Genomic DNA, 24,959 nt, shown 5'->3' with positions numbered 1-24,959 from the left:
GGGCCTCATGAGGAGACAATCACCTCCCTTGCCTGCTGCCACCCCTTTTTTGCTGCAGTCTTTTTTTGCAGTTTTTGATACAATTGGCCTTGCAGTGCACATTGCTGGCTCACGCCCAGCTTTTCATCCATCAGGACCCCCAACAGAGAGAAGCAAGGCCAGAGATTTGGTAGCTTCTACAGAGAACATACAAACTCAATTCATCTACAGCTGTGCAAACCAACTGAAAAAGCAGCCTTTGTAATAATGTCCGGCCTGGGCAGGCCTGACACCAGCAGCTCGCCTGGCTGCCTCCAGCACCTTCACAGCTGCACATTTTGCAACGGGGAAACAATGTTCCCTAGGTCACGTTTCAATAGCAGACTTCCAAGATAAACAAACAAGCAATTTGTGTTTTACAAACAAAAGCGCAGTTTACCAAAGATGGATCGCCTTGAATCGAATCGAGCTGCTTTTATACGACCAACCTTCCAAATAAAAACGAAAACCAGCGGAACACACGGGGGCTGGAGCTGCGAGGTGAGGACCTGCAAGGCAGCAGCCGGACGGCAGGTGGCAGCCGAGCGGGGACGGAGCTCCGCTGCAGGAGTCGAGTGCAGGGATCGCAGCTCTGGACGAGTCGCTAATCTGGTCGTTTAAACGTGAAAAGCTCTTATTTCGGGAAATTGACTTCAGTTACCTCAGCATCCCGGCTAAGGCAGCGGGAGGCAGCAGCTGCATGGACATAGCGATCGTGACCGCTGATCTCGGTACTTCGAAAGGGACGTTTACAACGTACTAAAAACATAAAACAGTGCCGTGAGCACTACGTTCCGCTCAGAGAGCACAGATAACAACACACAGCAGCGCGATACGGCACCGCGCCGGTAGGAGGGGACGGAGCAGAACGGCGGCAGACGCTGTGCTGAGGGACAGCCCTGCTGAGGGAACATTCTGCTGTGGGACAGCCGCCTTGAGGTACAGCCGTACTGAGGTACATCTCTATTGAGGTACAGCCGTACTGAGGTACATCTCTGTTGAGGTACAGCTGTACTGAGGTACATCTCTGCTGAGGTACAGCCGTACTGAGGTACATCTCTATTGAGGTACAGCCGTACTGAGGTACATCTCTGCTGTGGTACAGCCGTACATTGAGGTACATCTCTATTGAGGTACATCTCTGCTGTGGTACAGCCGTACTGAGGTACAGTCCAGCACATCCCCGCCGTGCCATTAATTACCACACACGGCCAAACCCCTCCCCTTGCCTCCCCGGAAACTAATGAGAGCCGCGCTTGCTGAGGATGGCGTCGAGAGTGGCAGACAGGCCAATAAGGCGCGGCGTTGTTCTGGGGGTGTGGCTCAGAGCGGCTCGGGCCGGGCCTGCAGTGCCGGTGGCGGCGGGGTGAGGTGCGAGCAGGGCCGGGTGGCGGGACGTGCCTTCCGCCCTGCGCCCGCCCGCTATGAACTCACTGGAGCAGGCGGAGGGTGAGTACAATAACACTGATTCTCTGCACTCCGCTTTGGGTGTAGCTGTGCTGCGGCCCTTCCCTGCTGCCCTTTGGCTTAGCGGATCCCGTAGGTAGGCCCTGCTCGGGGGCGGCGGTAGCTGTGCTTTGTATGCGGTGAGGTGCCGCAGTGTGGGGATGCCCATAAGGGCCGTCGGGATACGTGGCCCCATCAGGGGCTGCTCTTACGGCACGGGCACCCAAATAAGCGGAGCTGTAACGTCAAGTTGCCATTTCTTGAAAGCTCGGTGGCTGGCTGTTGTTATTCTCACTCTGTCTACGTAACACAGCTGTTTTCTTGGGGACAGAGGGGCCGCTTGCCCCTATACCTATGGGATGCTCGCCGTAAAGCTCTTGCTGACAGCACGCTTGGATCGGGATTCCTGTGATGCCCTCCATGCTGTAGTGCCCTGTGCAGGGCTCGGTGCTGCCCCGGTCGTTGGCTGTAATTGCCGGACTGGCTGTAGCTGTTGGCATCAATTAGTGCCGTTAGCAGTTGTGTGCCTGCAGACAGGGCGCTGTCAGCTGCTGCTGCCAACTCGCTGCTGGGGAGTAGTTTGGACTTGGAAAAGTGCATTAGGAACGATTACATTACTTGTTCTTTTCTCCTTATAATCTAATTGCTTAAATAACTTAGCAATGGCTGTAAGTTGAAGGGGATGATTATGTATATAATATAATCTGTATAACATCAGAGTGATGTTAACTGAAACACTTCAGCTGACAATCTATGTGTTATTAAAAAGCTTTTTAACTCTGGGTGGGATTCTGGCTTTTAATGTTGTCAAATATTGGCCTCGTTCGACAGAGGATTGAATCTAACTGACTTGGGGTGAAACAGCTCCTTGACAAGTGGTGGTTGGTGAGGATTTTATACAAGTTAGTATGAACTTGAAGTGCTGTTCCTCTCTTAGCAGCAGTTTAAATGGAAAGATATTGGAAATAAGGAGAAGTGTCTATTTAGAAGGGGTGGGAAGAACTGTATTAAGATTACTGAATTAGTGCTTGCTGTATATATATGTATCTCTCTCTGTATGAAAAATGGCATTAAGTGTTCTACAAAATAATGTCATTAAAGCTGTGCTGCAACATAGCTGAACATCTGGCAAATAGCCAACCTCTTTTTTTTTTTCCCCATCACTATCAGCAATAGGACTTAAAGGCTTCTTTGATACAGTTAATCTCTAAAATACATTATCTATTTGTGTGTGAAGGGGCTGCTTAAGCTATTCTAAACCTGGGTATTTTTAAAGCTGTCTGAAATACTTTGAGTTCTTAATCATTTCTGTTTTCTATAAGCAAGAGTGTTTCTTGTGTTTAATGTAACAGCATCGTTTCACTTTTCATTTGGAGTTGGGTGGAGTTATTCTGACTTTGCTTTCATTTCATCTGTGAGATGAGTACATCTGCTTTCTTCTGCCTGCTTAAGAAAGTGGTGTGTGCTGGGGAAGGCAGCAAGTTCCTTTTATCTTTTACATCACGGTATGTCTAAGCAGGTGAAGATCTAATTACACTTACAATGTATCTTCCTCAGATCTCAAGGCTTTTGAAAGAAGGCTAACTGAATATATTGCGTGTTTGCAACCAGCTACAGGACGTTGGAGAAGTAAGTTTGATGTTTCAAGGGATACACTGGATTCTCTTTTATGTGCTTTTTAGATTTACCGGTGTGAATTGATTTATTCTTGCCCAAACAACAGTCCCTACTTACTGATCTACTTACTGAACTGTGAGTGCATGCACACAGTTTCAGTGGTGTGCATGCACTCACATGCTCTGCTACAGGGCAGTAACGTGTTCATCTCAGATTAAAGTGTAATACTTGCCTGGAAGCAGAAGCAATGTCCTGCCACTACTGAACATGAATTTGACCAATAAAAAATGTATGAATTAAAGGATTGAGTTTGTATCAGATACAAACAATGGCTTGGATAGTTGTGTTCTTAAAACCAATACTCTAGCCAGATGCCAAGATAGAATGAGCTCCAGGCTGAATTATTCTGCAGAGAGTTGGGATATTAATGTGTTGTAGGTTTTTTGTCTTTTTTATTTTTGCTTGTTGCTGGGCTGCTTTTTGTTCTGCTTTTTTGTTTGTTTTCTGACAGCTCTTACTGCCCACTGCAGGTTCTGGAATCAAACAAGACTAGGTTAGATATCCCTTCAAAGCGAAGGTGAAGAAATCATAGCAGTGGGTCCTGAAGCAGAAAGAACTAAGAGCAGAATGAATCTTCATCTGTTCTAACAGGAAAGTTTGAAGTGGCAGAGGAGGGAAGCAGAATGTACCCGAGATGTGCTGCCAACTTTCAGCTCAGTAGTCTGTAGTAGAAATAGGCTGCTTTTTGCTTCAAAGATTCTGCTGAAGTTTCCATACTCAGGAACTATTTTGTTAGTTTTATAATCCATATATACGTGGGACTTTTTGTGATGAGGGTATTTATCTCAGTGCTACATTTTTTTTCTCCTTTTACCCCAGAAAAGAAGTACTCATACAGAAAAAGAAGTTTATGCCTTAGGTAGATCTTCTCCAACTTTCTTTTAAAAAATTAATTTGTTACTATCTTTGTGGTGTTTTGTGTTTTAACTTTTTATTCTCAGCAAGGAATGTGCAACTCCAGGTTGTGTCTTTGTGCGTTGTTTTTTGTTCTCTTTGTTTGTTTTTTTTTTTATCAAGGTAAAAGTCTGTTTGCATCCATTTAAGCTTCACATTCAACAAAAAATACTCAGATCTGCAAAGCTGCCAGTGAAAGCCTCAAAGCTTTATGAATGTGCAGTAGAACACAAGCTTTCTCTACTGTGTTCCTTCTTTTTTTAGTCACTCGCTGCTCTCCAGCCCTTTATAGTCTCTGAAAATCAAACTACTGTCTTGTATTGCTGTTGTTTGTGTTTAGCCTTTTTCATTCACAGTGAGTTGATCATTCTGAAGCCATTTTGTATTTGTTTTGTTTCCTGGCTCCAATTTAAGTTTGTTGGTTCTTTTCTTTTTCTTTTTTTCCTTTCTGTGTCCACTTTCCTTGCAAAGTGTGTTGGTTGAGGTTGGAGGGGAGTATAATACAACTTAGCTGTGCCAATGAAACTGTCGCTGCTAATTCTTCAGGCTTTTTCCTGCAGAGAGGAGCTAGCAGGATAGAAACTGAATACTGAATAGTTGGTGCAACTCTTAACTCCAGCTCCTAGTTTTGCTAGCTGTGTTGTTTTAGAAAGTGTTGTTTCTTCAAAGCATCAGGATGCTTTTACTTGAAAGGAATTGTGTTTTTGTGCCTACACAAGAATCCTGTACAGAGTCTCTGCTGTTAAAAAAGAGTACAAGTTCGTTTACATATTTTCATTTCTAACTTCCAAGGTGAGGTTTTTCCTCCCTTCGATATGGGAGAAGAAATAAGTGCTTAAGAGCCTCTGTTGGGGAAAAAAATACTGCTTTTGATAGGAATAAAATATGATGCTCACGTTCTTGTTCTTTCTTTTTTATCAGTGATTCTGATAGTGGTATCAGTCTGCACGGCAACTGGTGCTTGGAACTGGTTAATAGACCCAGAGACACAAAAGGTAAAGGTCATGCTAGTCCTGTGTGCAATCTGCCTCATAGCCTGGTGTTGCACTTAAGTGCTGTAGTATCTTGAAAGTCAAAAGGCTGAAGATTATTCTCCCAAGGATCTCAGAGATCACTTGTAGCTCTCAAGCCATCTGGGCTATTTATGTACTATGTCCTCGCACAGTGCCAAGATACTGCTGCGTAAGGTGTATCTAAATAATTGTCCACAAGTATGTGGAAATGATTTAGAGCAGTATGTTTAATACGGTGAACTAGACAGCAGCTTTCTGTCTGCGTGGAGCACGTCTATGCTAAAACTAATGAGATTTATTTCCTAGGTGTCGTTTTTCACATCACTTTGGAATCACCCGTTTTTCACAATTAGCTGTATTACTCTAATAGGCTTGTTCTTTGCTGGAATACATAAAAGAGTGGTGGCACCATCAATGTATCCTTTGGTCGTGTTTTTACAAGTTAGGTGCTTTAGTCGTTAGTTACTGTGTTGGTGTATGCTACTGCTGTGTCTTCAGTGAGCTGTTAGTGTCCAAATGCTGGCTGCTTTCCTTGACATGGTGCACACAGTATAGCAGCTCGATGTCGAACAGTTTTGGCAGAATATAATATGTCCTGTGATGATGTAAGTGTCAGTGGTTCATTCTCTATACCTTTTTTTAAAGATACAAATATTTCAAAAATAAATGTGAAACATTGTATTTCTCTGAGCAGCGCTTGTATACTCCTGATCAAATTGCGTGGATGCGTGTAGAAGTGGAATATAGGATATTTAGTGTTGTGTCATTTTGAACTTACCTGTGAAATTGAAGTGCAATTAGGCTCAGCCTTCAAGGTCTTAACTTGTTCATTGTTTTCTGTCTTGCAGACTGGAAAATTAATTTTGAAACCTAGGCCTCATGTTCAATAAGGGCTGTCTTCCTTCAGTTTTTTCCACTGCCATGGAAACCAAAAATGACCTTTTTTGGTTAGTTTATGGTAGCATGACAGCAAAAAAAACCCTACCACCACCAAACAGGACTGGTTGTCACTGCCTAGTAATGAAAGTCTTATACAGTTGACAGTGAAAGTGTGCAATATTACTTTGACTATTTATCCAAATTCTTTGTTATCATATCAGTGCTTTTGCTACTTCTGATTACCTCTTTTTCAGTATTAATGTCACTTTTTTACTTCAGCTAGAAGAGAACATACAGGCAAAGTATGTGAATTGGTTATGGAGTTGAACCTGGAAACCGAACCTCATTTGTGTTGTGTATTTGTAAGCTATTGTAAATAGCAGATTAACACCGACGTTCAGGACAAAAACAATCACTATTGGAGTTTTGTTGTCTCATGAACAGTATTGAAAAGAGCACATGCCATTCCCGGGATGTTTTATTAGCACACTTACTCATTACAGCTGTCCTTATCTGGTCGCTGTTTCTGGAACTGGTTAAGAGACTTGCAGAGAGACTGTCTGTGCTGGAGAAAACTGGTCTTAATATTTAAGAACTTTGCAACTGTGTTGAGGATCGCATTTGTCAAATTGCGTGTGTATATATGTATAGTGCACCAGCCACTTTCCTTGTGGTCACCTGTAGCTCGTTGATCTGGTTCACAGCACTGCAATTCGAAGAAGACTTTAATCTTTATAACACTGTCTTAAATACGCTTGCATCTTCCTGATTGTAAGACTGTACTGTAACTTGATTCACAAGGCCACGCTGAGTGGATTTTAGGCTGCGATTAGGCTGAATATGGAACCGGTATTGCAAATGTGTAACTTCAGACTTGTTGAAGAAAACAGTGCCACAATACAATAACAACGCGTTGTTCCAAGTGTTATATGCAGGGTGTGGATGTTACCTGCATAAACTGTAACTTTTTGGATGGCTCGACTGGCAAAGAATGTTAAGAGCTGAAGTTGTTCCAGGTGCCTTTTAAATTCCTTTTAAATTCCCAAGCTCTCTTGACTAAAACTGTTGAGTAGTTGCAGCTTCTGTAGCCCCTGCCTGCGGGCTCGAGGCGGCCTATGGACAAAGTGACCATCAACATCGGTCCATCGCGATCCTTCCAGCAATTCTTCCGCCCGTCCATCGTTTTTAACCGTTGTATATTTTGTAGGTAAACGTGTATAAAATAAATGCTTTGTATAAACAGACGGTATCTCCTTTGTACCGCGCAGTCGCAGGTCTCCTGAGCACAGGGAGCAGCCCAAGTTACAGCTGCCGTCTGTAACAGCCCGTGGTGCGGGTGCTGCTGGGGGGATCGTTTTCAGTCTGCAATCGATGCGTTCCGGGCTCCGAACCCGACAGCTCCGCAGGACGCGGGGCCCCATCGGAGGCGGCTCCCGGGTCGGCGCTGCGCCTGCGCCGCGTCTCACACGTGGGTGCGCCGGCGCCGAGCGGCGCGGAGCCGCGGAGCCATGGGGAAGAGCAGAGTGCGGCGGTTCCGGAGGGTCCCCTTCTCTCCGACCGGCCCCGAGCCGCGATGTGAGGAGGAGGAGGACGGCCCCGAGGAGGAGCCGGCGGCGGAACTGCTGCAGAAGGTGCGGGGGAGAGCGGGGGGGCGGGCCCGGTCCGAAGGAGCCGGGGAGGCCGCGCTCGGGTTTGTGGAGCGGGGGGATGGTGGGTAGGGGGAAGGAAGGGAGGCGAGGGCTCGGTGCTGCACGCTGTCAGCCGGCCGAGGGGCCGGGGTTGAGCCGCTCTCCGCAGCCGCCCGCTCGCGGCCTGGGAAGGTGGCACGGCCCTGCCCGGCCGGTGCCCTGCGCCCTGCCCTGCTGCCTGCCTGCCTGCCCGGCAGTGTTACGTGCAGTGAGACACGGTGCTGGAAGGGCTGGTGGCAGCCCATCGTACCACACTCACTAGTTCTGGGTTTAAGCGTTGCAGATGGAAAGTGTAGTTGGAACCTACTTGTATGGGTTGCTTTAATATTGGAAGTTAAAGCCTGCTTTCCTTTAGGTAAATAAGTCCCTTTGTTCACTTCACCCAAGTCACCAATTGAGCAAAGTGCTGCTTGATTATTTTTCTAGACTGACTTATCCACTATTTAAAGATAAAGTGCACAGATACGCCCATGCCAGGATGAAAAAGCTGAGAGAGCCCATCAGTTTTGGTGTGGGAATTCTCTGCTCTTCCATGCTGTTGTTTGGCAGGTGTTGTATTCTCTGTTACATCTCAGCCATCCCTGTTCCCCTTGCAGCCGCTCTGTTGTTCCTATGGAGTGCAGCCCTGACACCCACCCAGCAGCTGGGCTGTGGGCACAGAGTAAGGCTGCTCCTGTTATCCCAAGGCAGATGTTTCTGGCCTAATGCACTTGTGTTGCTTTGGCTTCTGCAGCTTTTTTTCTTGATGTCATTTTTTATGACATTGTTCCAGGCAATGTTTTCCCCCCACTTCTGTGTGTGCTTTTAACACCAGTAGGTCAGAGGTCCCACTGGTGCCAGCTGGCATCAGGTCCGTGACTGTGCTGCTGCCCTCCCATTACACACCTGAAATAGGGTTTGTCTGCTCATAGGTATAACCTCATAACTCAGGCAGAGATTTATACTGAGTGCACTTGATTCTCCACAGAGGCTGTGATCTGCAGCCAAAAGGCCACATCTGCACTATACATACCAGCTGTATGCCCACTCCCTTGACTCTGTGTCTCCACAGCTGCAGCACCCCAGCGCCGAGGTGAGGGAGTACGCCTGTGCCAGCATCTCGCGGCTGCTGCAGCAGCAGCACGTCATCCCAGCCTTCCTGCAGAGAGATGTTGTCCGCTGCCTGGGTCCCATGCTGCTGGACCGCAGCCTGGCTGTGCGTGAGACAGCGGCAGGTGCCCTCCGGTAAGCTCTGCTCAGTGTTCAGTGCTATGGTGAGGGATTCCTGACGTGGTCAGGAAATATTAATATTAAACATTTCTAGAAAGTCTCTTATCTGATCCAAACAAATGTATTTTTTTCCTAGAAATCTGAGTGCTTGTGGAGGATTTGAAGTTTGTGATGACATGGTGACCCAGGACATCATGACGCCCCTTGTGGCACTTCTCAAAGAGGTGTGTTTATTCTTAGTCTGTTTTTAAACCGATCTAACCTTTTACCTATCTTTCTTTCCAAAGTAGTTCCATTTTTTGGTAGCATTTTCAAGATAGATATTTGCAAGAAGTTTTTAAAAGAGTCTTTCAGTAGATCTAATAGTCTCTCCTTGTTTTTAGGTGTGTTCATTACTGTACATTTTGAGTATCACTCGTGTGATACAGAATACGTTGTTTTTTCATCGTTAGGATTTGTTAGTAAACCTGCACTACTACAGCTCTTGATATATGTAAATCTAGCTGAACAAGTCTTTGTGATTAGAACTGCTGAAAATTGCATACAAGCTCTAATAGCAAGAAATGGCTTTTCAGTTTCTAAAATTGTTAAGTATTTCTTTGTTAGAAAAAAAGTGTTTCTGAAGTCTGAATACAAAGGTAGTACTGTAGGAGTCTGTTTCTACAGGAGGAAACAAATCCATCATTCAATCCTGCTGTGACCCAGTGTTCACAGAGAACAGAAAATTAGCCAGGTTTTCTGATATTAAACACTTGATGAGAGATTTCTCAATTCCCTCTGCTTTGAACATTTCAAGTCTCGGCTTTTCTCTCAGCTTGCTTTCCAACTTTGTTTCTCTTATTTGGTTGTAGTGTAGCAGTGGGCTGGATGTGAACCAGCTCTCCCCGAAGAAACGCAAAGAGATGAGCAAAAATTACATTGAAGATATAGCCAACGAGGCCATCAACTTGCTGTGGAATGTGTGGTGAGTTCTGCATTAGCACTGGCCTCTTAGAAAAGCTAAATGAAATTGCTGCTGAAAGAGCACGGTGGCTGAGGCAGAAAGGAAGCAGATGTATGACACAGCTGTATTCGGTTGCCCACCAGATTTCTGCCTGTAGCTCCTGCTTAGTTGTATGGCGGGTCCACATCTGAAATACAAAAGTAATCCACAGTAGAAAATCAGCTTGTAAGTGAAGGATTTAAAAATACATGAAGGTGGTCGTTAGTTTCTTTCCATTGATCACCCTAAGCTGGGGTGCTGTTTCCTGAATGTGTTCTGTCATAGGCTCTTTGGATACACTTGTGCCATTTGGGCTGGGTGGTGATGCATGCAGCCTTGTCAGTCCCTGCTGTAATAGAGGGGGCTGATGTTTGAGCTTTGGTTTGCTTTTCTTATAGCTTACTCCCTCTGCAGGTCTTCGCAAAAGTTAATATTAAGTGTTGGAACAAACTGCCCTGTGGTGATTGAAGCACTAATAGATCAGATCTGCACAATTATGTGAGAAAAGAATGAGTACCTTAGTAATCGGCACTGGAACCACTAAATAAAAGGAGAGTAAATGCATATCTAAATGATGCAAAGTCTTCTGAAAATTCTTCTCGAATTTTGTTTTCACTTCATTTTGTAACAGCTGCACATTTCTGGTCCATACAGAGTTTTGCACAATACAGTATCGCAGAGGAGTTCCCTGTCTGTCTCATTGGCTGCTGACTTGAAGCCTTATCTGTAAAGTGTTTTTTTAAGGGGTTGAAATCTAGAGCAGTGAAGAAACTACTTGCTCAGCACCGTGCATGGAGCACATGGCCAATTTTTGGTGTTCTTTCTTTTAATGATAGCTTTTGTAGACACCAGTGCTTTGGAAGACGAACTGCAGTCCGTCCTGTGCCTTTTTTTAGTTGGAATTTGTTTTGTATTAATATTTTAGTTGAAAAATTGAAGTAGCTGTGAGTACTTGAAGAGGTGTGCGTTCCACAGTTGATAACAGAAAGAAACAACACATTTAGCATTGGTTTGATATACATGTCTGGATGTCAGGCAGCGGTCATTTTGCAGAGTAAATGACTGCGGTGATAGGAGAGGCCCAGCCTCTGTCGGGATGTGGGGGTGAAGTCATCCACGTGGGCTGGCGGAAGGCCCATGGCTGTGTGCTGCCTGCTGTGCTCAGACTGGCCCTGCTCACAGATAAACTCCTGAATAATGTGTGAGAGGAAGTTGCTGATGCAGGGCAGCTTTCTTTGGAGGTATCCAGGGTATCCCAGCCCCTTTTTCTATGTTTTGTAGGGTTGACCATAACTGTGATAGGCTCTTTGGCTAATAAGTCATTCTTAAGTAGGCCTTAAAACTATAAATGTGAGAAATACCAAGTATGTGTTGCTTAACATTTTGTTACAATAACTTTTTGCTTTTTTTTTTCCTCCCCTGGGTAAAGTGTTTTATTCATCATGTTGTTTTTTTTTTTTATGCATTAGTGAATGCAACAGTACAGCAGTCTACATATTCAATAAAGAAGGGTGTCTGGAGGCTGTGCTACATTACATTAAGAAATATTCCACGAATGTGGATCTGGCTATTTCAGTAGGTAAGTTGTGAAAAGAGGAGATGGGATCTAAAGATTTTTTTTTTTCTTTACTTTCTCAATGTCACACTGATATCAAACCCACTGCATAATGCACCTGCCTTAGTGTTACTTAAACTGCACACTGAATACAAGACTTTGAATTCCTTTCCATATACAGTGTTCAGAAATCCACAAGGGGAATGGAGCCTTGGTGGATCATTATATAGTGCAGAAATTGAATTTAATGTAGCTGAAATTGATACAAGTCCCAAGCCCAGCGCAGCACTGGCCTCACTGCCCTACCTGCAGTGTGTTTGCTGAAGTTTGTCTGTTAACCTCACCCACAAACTGTGAAGGGTGGTGTCATGCTGCTACAGTATGAAGCTGCATCGCATGTTTTTTCCCCCACATTTAATTATTCCAACATTTGGGAGTACAGTGCTTTCTTGTTAGGAGACTGAAATCTACTATTGGCTTTGTTAATTAATTATTGTTTTTTTCCTTTGCTGCAGCAAATTGCTTACAGGCAGTGACGGAAGATAATCCAGATCTCCTTCCTTCATTCAGTGCCTCTGTGCAGCAAGTACTGGAAACAGTGATGTTGTGTCCAGAGAGCACAATGAAGCACATCCTTTTGAGAACACTGATAGCAGGTAGAGTGTCTGGGGCATTCCTTCTGTTGTTTTGGGTGGCACAAGAGATAAAGGAGGGCAGGAGAGCTGGGAGGCTTCCTCTTCTCATCTTCTTCTTCTCACTTTCACATCTAGTTGTGTTGTCCTGACAGTAGCTGTAAGCAGTGCTTGCACAGTTGATTCATGAAGCTATTTCTTCTTAGGATTGTGCTTTGCAGAGTTCTGAAGTGAAATGCAGACCCGAACGTCTGTAAAGAATCTTCTCAAATGCTTGATTCTCAATGCGTTGGTCGTCATCCATTTTAAATATTCATTTGGTTTTCACAAGTCAAATGAGTCAGTAACAAGTAGTATGGGAATTGTTCTGATCTTACCAGGTGCTTTTTTTTACCTCAGATTTTCTGCCTCGTGCTCCCCTCTCTACCTCAATTATGATGACTTTTAGTACTGGAGTGCAATAAATGAGTTTAATTTTGAGAATCCTCAGAAAATGATTATCTTGTGGATTTTAATGTTGGGTTTTTTTTTTGTTTTGTTTTGTTTTTTCCTAAAGTTAAAATGCCAAGATGACTCCTTTGATTTGATATCTTAATGCATTTTTATGTTTCAACTATTTCATATATAGGCACCATCTGGAATATCAAGGAAACCATTCCACCAGGCAGCCTGGGAAACATGGTTAATGCAATCCTGAAGATTTTCTCAGAATCATTAGCAATAGATGCTGGTGAAACAGTTATTCGTATGAATGAAGCTGAAAAAAACAGATTAAAATCTGCAGAAGCAGAAACCGAGGAAAACTTGATTGATGTTACAGACAACTGTGCTATAAGTGAAGATGATGGCATGGAAGAAGTATCTAAAGGAAAAGGCAGTGGAGAACAGGACTTGTCAGACCTGCTTCCAGTAAGTGTGGCTGGCTGGCTCTGGGAGCTTTGTGCGTTTGACTGGCTGTTGTTGTCTTGTGTTTGCCGGAGTAACCAACTGCTACACTCACTAATCTCAACTCCCAAACGGCTTGTCTGTTTTAGCTAAAACTTCAGAGCTGAGCATGGAGAATTTCAGCACAAGTTGTTCAAATGTGGTCAAGTTGAGCAACACATAAGGAAAGCACATTTCCATTTTGTCGGCTAGTGGGAAGTGTAGGCTTATCTGACTCTTTTACCTCTAGCTAGTGCAGGAAGTCTTGAGCCCTGCCTAAGGTGAGTGTGATGTTTGATGGCTGTAAGTATTCAGTTGCAAGTACAGATTGCAGAGATATAACAAATGCATTCACTGTTCTGTGTGTGAAAAAGTAGAAATAACTGTTTCTGCTGGACTTTAGGTAACACCTTAGTAATCTTTTCTGTTACAACTTGAGTTCAGATGACATTTTTAAAAGTAAAATTTGATCCCCCTAGTAGAGGTGGTCATCTGAACAATCTGTCAGAATGATGATACATAGATGGATCTTGATGTGAGGGTTGAGAAGAGGAATGGCTGGGTTGTATTTTTCACTGACAGTCCAGATGCGTTAAACTGCACTGAAATGTTGTTTTCCAAAATTAAATTTTGCACCTTTTTTCCTTTAGTCTGATAAATGGGAACTGAAAGAAGTGACAGCCTTACTGATGGCTCAGCAGACAGCTCTGGAAATCATTGTTAATATGTGCTGCAGTGAAGGTTGGTAGGAATTTCTCCCTCCATTGCAAGTGGTGGTGTGGCTTTTCTTCTGGAATAAGTTGTGTTTAGTTTTCCATTTGGTGATCTGAGCCTTTACAGGTAACTTGCATGGAATTGTCCTTCCTGCCTGATGCCCTCACTTTGAGAATCACAGTCATTAATTCTATTACTTACTTAAGTATTTTTCTCATTTAAATAACTTATACTGCTTACACATTTTTGCATATTGCTGCAAATACTGTGTGATTTAAAGGGGAAGGCTTTGTTCCTAAATCACTCTGGCAACAAATTCTATGTTCAGTGAGAGTTCAGTTTGAGTGTTAATCTGATACAGTATTGAAGTGAATCCTGGTACAGGGATGGGGAATCTGTTTTTTGTTTGTTTTTTTAAGGAGAAAATTATTGAAGTTTTGACTGAATTGCTACACAGCTTACATTTAGGTGCTGCTTGTGTTGCAAAAGAAGTAGAGATGGCTTTTGCGTGAAACTCAAGCAGCAGCAGAGCAGATGTGGGCTGTTGAGAGTTGTGCCTTGATGAGCTTTTTTTCTTTTTAAGAAAAATGGTGGAGGGGGAGTAGGAAAAATATATAGGGTATCTGCTTTGAACTCTGATAATTATTGCATTGAATGCATTGATGGCTTTTCTCCAAATCCACAGCGAGATAAACAAGTGATTCACAAATTCTGTTTAAAAACAAAAAAAAAAACAACTGCATTTTAGTCACTAATGCAATTTGAGAGGCAGATGCAAAAGTAATCATATAGGAGATAACTTTGGAGGTAAATCTTTTCACATCCCAATAAAATCCTCAGCGATACCCAGGTATTCCTGTTGGTGATTTTTTTTTTCTCTTATGGCAGAAGGAAATTCTGCACCTAATATGTGAAGCTTTTCTCATAACTGCATTTCTCATCTAATGAGCTGTAATTCATGAGCTTCCCTCTTTAATTGGAAAATCTCTTGTGGGTAAACTGCATATTCTACCATTCTCTCAGTGTAACATCAGATTGATGGTGTTGTATTTCACTGCAGTACTTCACCCATTCATGGGCAGACAAAATTGTAGTCAGTAGAAATTAAGAGGAATCCAGAGGCAGCTGTTGATTTAATTTTCAAGTTATTTGATGACTAAAATAGCTTTTGCCATTATGCTGACTTGATGAAAACACTCAGTTTGCCACACGACTAAGGGAAATAAGCAGGCTGGCAAATAGGTGTTTTTTAGCTGACTACTGGCTGGGATCTGGGAGGAGAAGCAGTACTCTCATCCTCAGCAGGCGTGGAGGAAGGAGTCAGGAATCAGCATTGTTGTCCAATTTGTAGTTCAGTTTGTGAGCCCTTGTTAGGATAGGATTGCCATCAGAAATGCTCCTGGATTTCCAGGAACATTGCAAGAAACCTGATCTTAGTTGTGGGCTGATCCATTTTCTGCTTTCTGAGCTGTGATACTGCTGCTGTTGTCTTAGTTGCTGAATTTCTAGGCCTGCTAGTACAGTGGTCATTTAATTTTCAGAGGTTTTTTCTTTCTTTGCTTGAAGATGCTGCTTCTAAAGAAAATAAAAATAAAAAAGCTTCCATCTGCAAGAAACATACTGAAAGGGAGGTGTCAGCTTTGTTTGCATGTTTGTTCTTGCAGTGGGGCAGGGCTTTGGTTGGTAGAACATGAAAGGTGGCATGTTGCCTCATGCAGAAGATAGTAACACCAGTGCATTGTAGGGATAGAATTAATTGGGTGTGTTACTGTAAGCAAAAGAATTTGACCATGTGATTGGGTGGTCATGGCCAAACAAATTACTTTGCATCACGTAGACGGTAGTCATCACCTTTTAAGTAAATTATTAGAAGTTATTGAATGCAGGTTTACAGTGCAGGTGGAATAATTATGATACAATAAGAGAGTAAATGAATGTATTTTAAGTGAATGACTTTACCTTTTGCCACAGAAGTGCATGGCTATCACGGTAGTCTCTATAGGAACTAGATGACACATGAATCTTTAGTCAGACAAAATTACATGGAGGTGGATACTAATATGTATAATTTTGTCACATCAGTTAAATAACTTGACCTTTTAACAGAGGTAAAAATTTCATCTGTCAGTGAGGAGAATTATTGCTACTTGTAGACTTAGAAGTTGTGTAAACACCAGTTGTGCACCAGTTAGAACGTAACTAGATCTGAAACATCAGACAGCTTAGTGTAAATCCTGTGGATGTAGAAATATCAGTTTAAATGTAGCTGATGGACTTACGCTCGTCAGGCCAAGGCAACTTTTAGGAAAGGACACGTTATTACTTTGCTGTAGCTGTAGCCCATTGGTATCCTTACTTCAACACCTCTCCCCACAGCTGTCCTTACAGAAAGTATCAACCTAGTTTAACTTACATACTTATACTTCTAATTTACTTAAAATATATTGCCTGAAAGATCTGACAGAAGTAACTTAAATTGCTTTGTCTGGCTTTGTTGTCATGATTTCCTTTTCACCAGCTTTCTGTGAAAACAGCAGCACCTTCATCCTACCCCATTAGTGCCCAGTTAGAAGAGGTATCTCTGGGACTTCAGCATTGTTAGACAAAACAGTTGCCTTAAGCTGGTCAGAGGTATTAAATAGGTTAAATGAATGTGTTTGCATGCTTGAATCTATCTCAAAAAGCAAATGGGTGTTGTCCAAGGTAAAATCTTAGTAAATGTTTAATCTTTCTCAAGAAATGCTTCTTTTATGCCTTATCTGGTATCTTTAAATAAAGCATAGTTAATGCTAGATGATGAGGTGTCTGCACTTGGAGAATCTTTTTCATGTTCCACAAGTACACGTTCCACGTACATGTTCCACAAGTTAATATAAAATAAGTATTTTTTTAATGAGACAGTTTAAACAAAAGTGGTACCACTTTGTAAACTGTGGCTTAATGGATCTTGGGTTATATGGATTTCATTAGGGCAATGGAACTTAAGACTTAAACCAAGAGCTGGGGCCAGGTATAATTCAATAGTGGGGTCACATTTACGATTTTTTCTTGTTTTCAGATCCCTCTGATGATGAGTGGGAAGAGCTCTCCAGCAGTGACGAGAGTGACCTGTTTATGGAAAACTCATACAGTGAGGGCAGTGGGCTGCTGATGTCACCCCTGTGCCTCTCTGCTGAGGTTCACTCAGCATTTCTGAACAACCTCATTCCAAAGAAGGTATTTTCTTTTGTTTCCAACATGTGCTACGTTCTCTCATTTATGTCCGATTCGTATCCTATCTTAGGCAAACAAATCAGTCCATCTGGAGATGATGAACTTTAAATAAAAACAGCTTAGCTTTTGTTTTGGTTTTTGTTTTCTCCTAGAGATGTAGCAACATCTCATGGGTTGTCTTTGTATAAATAACATAAGTTGGAATAGAAGATTCTTATGTTTCAGAAACCTTGTGCTTTGTTGTTTCTTGTTTGTTTTTTGGTTATTTTGTTTTGCTATAATTAATGTGGCTTTTTCAAAGTACAAAGGTTATTTCCTGATTTGGTTCTGAAAGGGATGACCTGCAACAAGAGAGGGAACCTTGATTAGAAGCTTGGCTGCCAATTGACCGTGTTAGTTGAGGGAACTGGAAGTAATCTGTGTGAATTACAGTAGTCAGCACTGAAAAAAAGCACGTTCCTCTTTTACCCTGCTTAATACATGGTGTCTGAAGTACAATATCTGACACTGACAAGAATTAAGTTGTTCTTGTTGCAGAATCATTTTGGTCATTGCTAATTGGGGTTGTAAAGATAAAATTCCCTATCTCAACCCAGTTATTAGGGTGATTCAGCATTCACTTGAGGTGAAAACATTCAGGGCTTTTTGTACTCAATAACAGGCAGTCTAAGCTTCATGTTAAGGTCTTTTAGATTTGTAACTATCTGAAAATTCTGTAATGGAGTCTGTGAGAAGAAAGATTTAGAAAAAACAAAAATGAGGAAGAATAGTAGAGATGAAGGAAATCACCTGATGCACAGCACAGTTACTCACTTAAAAAACACTGCGCTAAACCTGTGTTTGACTGCTTCACTTTTGAGTGATTGAGGAAGATTCTGACAATTTTAGCATGTAAGACTTTGTTTTGAGGACAGTCAAGTATGAAATACATTTACTCGAGGTATCTGTTTGACATTAAGCTAAAAATTCGGTCTTCCCATCCCCATGCTTTAGAGAAGAAAAACAAAAGCCTTCTTGCTAAACCTTTCTTTTTTGCCTCCCCAGATTCTTGAAAAAACTGCTTTTCCGAACAGTGTTGCTCTAGACATCTGTATGCACAATCCGTCTTGGAAGCCGTTAATTAAAAAGTAGGAATTTCATTGTCTCTCTTACTATTTTTCATACATACTCAGTTGTTTTAGAGCTGTTAGAGGGACTGGTCATCTTTGGGTTACTTTTAAGATCTGGAAAATGGCAGATCTTGATGCTTCATTTTTCAATGAAGGGATGCAAGTCTTTGGGTAAACCACACACCAGATCACACCCTTACTTAACTCAAGATCCTTCTCTGTATTTCTGCATTTATTTACAAAGGTCTGCTAAGTGCATCTTTTGTTTTCGTTTCAGACTGAACACAGTGCAGTGTAGAGCTTTAACATGTCTTCATAGCATTTTGTTGGTGTCAGATGTGGATTGCCTTGGAGGAGCCTCAGCGCTTCAGTCACTTGCACATCATCTCTCACAACTGATCTTTTCTAAGAAAGGTAAGGTGTTCAGAGGCTTGCTGGCCCATCATATAGGTCTAAGGTAGCTACTACACATGTTAGGTTTTATTGTCATTTTATTAATACTTGTATTCTATTAGTCTTTCAAATAAGGATTCTGAGAGTCAGAAACATGCTGACAGAACAGTGTGCAGCAGTGTAGTGTGTTTACTCAAATTGAATCTTGAGCAATTATGCTTCTATTGCAAGACTGTATTATGTCTTTGTGTGCAAGAAGAAAGTTGCTAAGTTAGCAGATGAATCCTGCCTTGCTGTGAGACCAAAACTGTTTGCTTGAATATATTAGCGATAATAGCAGCTGTTCATCAATCAGCTGTGTCATGAAGAAGATGGGACCTATTCTCTTTAAATGTGTAAATACTCATGTAAAGGGGGAAAAAAAACCAAAGAGAGTATCCAGGACAGACTGTCGCATCATTTTTTCTAGGAATTTTTTGAAATAATGGTAAAAGTGGTTGTTGCAAAGGTCTGCAGAATGCATATGTATATTGCAGGAGGAAAGATGGCAGCCTCCTTGTCTCCAGGACATGCATTATGCATGTGATTGCACAGCTTTATTGAAAACATTTGTATAGTAAGGAAGCATGCAAAGTCTTAACTGCTTAAGATAACTACTTCGTGTTATGATGGTGGTTCAGTTTGAAGGGAGAAGTCAATAAATTGGATAATTTAATTTTTCTAGAAATGATGCTGGTTTCGAATATCAGATATATCCTGGTGAACACTATCGTGCATCCAGCGTAATTCCTCCAAACACATTATTTCATAGAGATACTGTGATGGTTTCCCTGTAGGTCTGCTAGTATCCATAATGGATGGCCTAGTGTAGGTATGTGGCAGTTAGCATTTCCAGCTACCTCTTGCAATCCCTTAGATCAGATCACAGTCATTCAAATAGTACTGCTGGACCATTTATTGTATGATCTCTGTTACTAGTAGTAGAGAAGCTGAACCACGACTTTTAAAAAACAGCTGGTTCCAACTCGGTGATCTGGTTCCCTGATAAACTGCTTCATTCAAACTGTTCTACTAATGTGTTTGTTTTAAGGTCAGTGATATGGCTCATCAATAAATCAGAGATGTTCTTAGAGACTGGAGGAACCTGCCAATTCTCCAAACTGACAGAAAATGTATTTCTTAAGATGGATCTGTTGAAGTCTCGCGTGTGCACAGCTTTGTCATTCCTTGTCATTTGAAAGCTTGAGAGGATCAGTTTTCCTCCCTTTCTTCAAGTGACTTCATTTGTAACCACAAATATGGTGTATGCAGCCCTTATTTGTTGTGTAGTATGACTCTGCATTGTTGCTTGAGGATGCATCTGTCTGCAAAACACACTTTTTTTTTTCATTAAATGTCATATAAAACATTTTAAAATGTCATGTTTAAAGCATGTGATATGGTTACAGTGCTTGAAAAAAAACAAATGCAGGAAATGAAAATAAATGTGAAAACATAAGCAAGATTTCAACTTATACTTTGGAATAGTCAAGAAGTTCTTGGGTGAAACTGGAGAAATGACAAGCTGAAGACAGAGGGTCTGCAATTAGTTTAAACATTTTTTTAGTGATTAAATGTTGTCTAATGGAAACTGTTAGAGCTGATAAGTCACCAAGTGTTTAGAAGGAATTTTGTGGCTTACAGGTTGAAAAAAGGAAATAAAGATCGAGTTGCTTAGGTGGGAAAGGTGGAGGTGTGTGTTAAGTTAGCGACAGGTTCTGTGTCTGGAATAGTCCAGAAAATTGCAACACCTTAAAGAAAAAATAAAAGGCTTTGAAGAAGACAGGATGTGCACTGAAGGTGATGGCTCCTACTGGTGAATTGGTAGTTAAACAGGAATAATACACTGTTGGATTAGTTCTTTTCTGAAAGGTTATAAACCACTGGAAAGCGAGCTCTTTAGATGAGTGGGAAAGAGCCCAGTGTTCTGAGTCTGAGCCTGTTTAGAAGAAAGGAGTTAAAGACCTCAGTCAGCTTCTGTAATTTTCTCAGTTCCTCTAATATGGCCACATGCGACACACAGTTTCCAAGTTCTGTTCTGACTGGTGTCAGAACAGTCTTAGCAAGTGTTTTAACCAGGATGTCCTGAATCACACTTTTGCACCCTTAGTAAGTGTGTGGATGACACCAGGCTGTGTGGTACAGCTGACCTGCCCGAGGGGCAAGATGCCATCAGAGGAACCTGGACAGGCTTGAACAGTGTGCCCAGCTGAACCCTGTGAGCTTCAACAAATCCAAGTGCAAGGTCTTGTACCTGAGTCATGGCAACCCCTGCTGTCAGTACAGGCTGGAGGGTGTAAAGGTGGGGCACAGCCCTGCAGAAAAAGACTTGGGTGGATGTGAAGCTGTACATGAGCCAGCAATGTTCCCTCACAGGCCAGAAAGCCAACGTGCGCTGCATCAAAAGAAGCGTGGCCAGCAGGCAAGGGAGGGGATCCTGCCCCTCTGCTCTGCACAAGTTTTAGATTGGATACAAGAAAAATGTTTTTACGAAAGGAGCAGTGAAGCACTGGCACAGGTTGCCCAGGGAAGTGGTGGATGCTCCACTTCTGGAGGCACATGGGGTCAGAATGGATGGGGCTCTGAGCACCTCATGGAGCTGTAGTTGTCTCTGTGCATTGCAGGGGAGTTGGACTACGTGGCCTTTAAGGGTCCCTTCTAACACAAACGATTCTATGAAAGTAAGTGCCATTAAAGAACAATGTATCTAATTTCCAGATAGAATTACTACTGAATTTAAAAAATCACTGTGGTTACAACCTACAAAAATCTGTTACTGAAAATCTAGCTTTTTCCTGTTTGTGGTAGTACCTGAAGGAAAAGGTTAAAGATTAAGGAATTAATGTTTCTTTGCTTCTTGTATCCTTGTCTTCTCATTTAACCTTTGGCTTTGGGTGCAATTCTTTAACAGAACTTCCTGAAGACATGGAGTTTCTGGAAGCCATAACCAGTGCTCTGAGGGCTCTCTTACAAACAATGGCATCAAAGAATATCTCCCAGGTAAGAGATATCAAGCTCAAATGTTTTGGTAGATTCATAGACCTTACAGGAATACTTTTCTATGTAAACAGGTGAAACATGTTTAAAAATTAAAATAGCAATAAAAACCTTGGGTGAGGTGGTTATGGTGACAGGTATGTTATCTACTAACTTACCACCTGGACATATGGATTCTGTATTTCCTGATGTCACCCAGTTGAAGCTGGTCTTTCTAGAATGTTTACTGGACGTTAATTAAATGTCCAGCATTGGGCATGAGTTAAATATAGAAACGAAGCCTAGTGATTTGTTATACAAGATGTAATACTAGGTGGGCTGCTGGTCCTTTCTGGCTTTAAACTGAAATATGAGCTTCTATAAGTCGTAACGAGCTGGATAGCTAATGAGATAGGTAGATTTGTGAAAATCCCTTCTGGCACAGAACTTTTTTCCTTCAGCTTCACAAGGCTTTAGTTAAGTTCTGAAAGAAACACCTTGTGAATTTGAAAGGGAAAGTTTTACTGTTCTCTTATTGATTACACTTTAAAGAATTCATGTATTTTTCATAATACAGGAATTTTTGGTTTTTCTATTACAAATTCCCCTGAGTGTTGCATAGAAGCGCATTACTTAAATTTCATATTTAAAAGTTTCTCTGGAAATGTTAATATATATATATATATATATATATATATATATTTTTTTTTTTTCCTTTTTTTTTTTTTCTCCCTTGCTGAGCAGTGTATGACTCCTGAGCAGCTCCTGGCTTTATGCGAAGCAAGTATTCACAGCAGCAATGCCAGTGTGAGAGTGAACGTAGTGAGCATCCTTGGGATTTCTGGCAGCGTCTTGGCCAAAGTACAAGATACAGCTGAAACACTAAAGGTGAAAAAGCCAATTTTGTGCAGCAAGCCTGAAACTTCTGATGCATTTAAAATTTTTCTTATGCTATGTTTGAAAAAAATCAATTTTTCTTTCTTATATTTAGATGATTGGAAAATTTCTTCTGGAGGTGGCTATGAAGGAGTCTTCTCTTGTGGTAGCAGGGGAAGCCTTGGATGCCCTTTTTGATGTGTTTGCAGATGGTAAAGAAGCAGAAAAAGCAGCAGTACAGATGAAGTTGCTTCCAGCACTGAAAGAATTTCAGCCGGTGTTCAAAATGAGGGTAGGCATCAGATGCAGCCAGCTTGGTATCTCAATTTGCTGAGTGGGTTCAGGTTTGTGATTTAGGCTGGTAGGAGAGATAATTAAGCAGGAATGCATGACTTTATAAGATGATGGGGTGGAAAAAATGAAAGCAAATAATTAAATTCCTGCTATTCTGCTTTAGAGAAACCAAATGCATTCCCCTTGTAGTTTACAGAACCATTAAGGTGGCAGCACAGAATTGCATTGCAACATTCATGCAATACTGTCAGCATCATTGGTGTGCAAATGATTATTTTTTCTGAAACTCTTGTGAAAATAATCCTTCAGATGTCTCTGTTGGGAAGGAAAAGTCCCCTCTGAATTTACATTCACATTCTGGTTTTAACTTACATTGGATTTTTGTTCTGTTGTTAGTTAATTATCCTGTATTTCCAAGAACTGTACAGCCAAAAATGTATGCTGTAATTTTAAGTATAGCTTTGACTTTAAATAGAGAATGGCCTTCAGTGCATTATTTCTTAGTTGGATGAGGTGTGAGGAGTGACTTTCATTGTCCTATCAGTAAGCACATACAGATATTTGACAGTGCTGCAGTCATTTGGTCAGTTTGGTGTGTAAGATCTTTAGTTTGAAAAGCTGCAGTTAGTAAATGTATGTTTTAGATTTAGGAGTGAAACAGGATGCCAGTGGGAGCCTAGTTTTAAGTGGAAATGTTGTACTGGAGTAAAGTGACTTGCAGAAATATTTGCTGGTGGTGAATGTGCGCACGTTAACATGTTGGTGTTGACAAAATGCATGTAGAGCATGGCTTGCTAGAGAACCTCTAAACATTACCAGCTTCTAGGGATCTAATAGGAAAAGCATCTCCATTAGTGAAAGTATGTGTGTTTTGGTTTTTCAGATACGAAAAGAAGGCAAAGGACAATATAGTACAGATCAGCTCTGTGTTCTTGACAATGTGAAGATGAATTTGAGAAGATTCATTGCATACCAGGAGACACTGGGCAAAAACTCCACTTGAAACATCGAGGAACTTTAAGGTTTCTGTATCAAAAAATGTTTTACAAAAGTGTAACCATGTTGAACTTCTAAATGTACTGAGAAAAGCAGTTTGGCTTTCATGTTAATATTCGGGTTTTTAACGTTCAGTATTTTATACTTCTGGGTTGATGCAATGTGGAAGTCACATGTATAGCATACTTTGGGTTTGAATGTTAGCAGCGATGATAATGTGCTCTTGCAGTCCTGAGACCAGCAAATAGCACCGCTGTCATTGTTAGAAACCCTCATGTATCCTGGCAGAAAACTACAGTTGCATGACAAAGTAATTTAAAGAATATTCTTTTATGTGCCAGATCAAGGCAGGGAAGCTCAAGGTATTTTAAGGGAATTAAGCAGTGACAGGATGTTGGTATTTGCTGTTTGTTCTTACCTGTTTGTAGCTTTGCACAGGCAGTTATGGCAAGCTTCCCAAGAACAGCGTATGATAAGTGTGTAGATTGCTGTGGGCACTTGGACCTGTTACTTCTTGAAGTTTGTCACAGAGGAAACTGTTTCAGATACATTTATGACAAATTTGGTATTACGGCTTTTTACTCTAGAAATCAGTCTGGAGAGGATGCTGCTCCATCTTTGTGATCTGAATGCTATTTCTGAGAATCAAGCCTCCCAGATTACATTCTCCCTTGTAATTCTGCATCTGGATGAATTTGAATTCAGGGAAGCAATAAACCTAATAAAATATTTTTTTATACTGAAGTATTATCCAGAGTAATTTTATATTTACTGAAAATCTTTTAAGGTATTTGTGATATTTTTAAGCCGTAAAATACTGAAACTGTTCTTAAAAGCTGTCACTGATTCATGAAAGGTTTATGTGCACTCCCATGTATCGAAAGTTTTGATTCTGTTTCTGTGTACAGGATACCCTCAGACGCTTCTTTTTCTGTCTACTTTTTTAGGAAAGCATTTTGTTGTGCTGATTTTTGAAAAGGGACTTTTTCTCCCCCCTCTCTTCTGTTAGCACAAGCATCTGGATTTTGACAGAATTTTCCCCATGGTGTTAAACAAGGAACTGCAAAGACAAGATTTGCTCAGCTTGTTAGATTTCAGTCTGTGAGACCGGAAAGCTCTGGAGCTGGATGGATAACTTGAAAATTGGTTTTACAGAATTCTGACACACAGTATTTGGCCAAGTGCAAGCAAGAGAGAGTGAGAAAGTGCCTGAAAGTCCCGTTGTTGCTGTTCCTTTTCAGAAGTTCAATTGAATGTGTGATGTGTTGCCTGCTAATGAAATGAGTGAGGGTATGTGGACAACTGGGGAGTATCTAGGGCAGTTGGCCTGGCCCTCAGAAGTCCAGGAGAAGTCCTGAGGAATTGGAGCTGTTGGACACCTTGTCCTGGGGGTTGGCAGGGTTAGAAGCTGGGTGGATTAGGGGATAAGGCT

General features: G+C 41.7%; 2 protein-coding genes across 2 annotated transcripts; both read left to right on the top strand.

The window, feature by feature from the left end:
• The first annotated feature begins 1,327 nt into the window (after positions 1-1,327).
• On the top strand, positions 1,328-7,171 carry CNEP1R1 (CTD nuclear envelope phosphatase 1 regulatory subunit 1). Its single transcript, XM_015873524.2, has 6 exons — positions 1,328-1,467; positions 3,022-3,093; positions 4,957-5,030; positions 5,355-5,464; positions 5,599-5,653; positions 5,897-7,171. Exons 1-6 carry the CDS (start codon positions 1,443-1,445, stop codon positions 5,936-5,938), a joined length of 378 nt encoding a protein of 125 aa, XP_015729010.1. The 5' UTR covers positions 1,328-1,442; the 3' UTR covers positions 5,939-7,171.
• Positions 7,172-7,379: 208 nt separating this feature from the next.
• HEATR3 (HEAT repeat containing 3) lies at positions 7,380-24,271 on the top strand. The gene is made up of 15 exons (XM_015873510.2): positions 7,380-7,558; positions 8,667-8,839; positions 8,961-9,048; positions 9,676-9,788; positions 11,276-11,385; positions 11,877-12,017; positions 12,622-12,902; positions 13,568-13,658; positions 16,690-16,847; positions 17,889-17,971; positions 18,231-18,367; positions 21,297-21,385; positions 22,106-22,249; positions 22,353-22,529; positions 23,415-24,271. The coding sequence occupies exons 1-15, from the start codon at positions 7,436-7,438 to the stop codon at positions 23,532-23,534; spliced, it is 2,028 nt and encodes a 675-aa protein (XP_015728996.1). The 5' UTR covers positions 7,380-7,435; the 3' UTR covers positions 23,535-24,271.
• The last annotated feature ends 688 nt before the right edge of the window (positions 24,272-24,959 follow it).

Source organism: Coturnix japonica, chromosome 11, assembly GCF_001577835.2.
Source record: "Coturnix japonica isolate 7356 chromosome 11, Coturnix japonica 2.1, whole genome shotgun sequence".
Lineage (NCBI taxonomy): Eukaryota > Metazoa > Chordata > Aves > Galliformes > Phasianidae > Coturnix > Coturnix japonica.
This window is presented reverse-complemented; position numbering and strand designations above follow the sequence as displayed.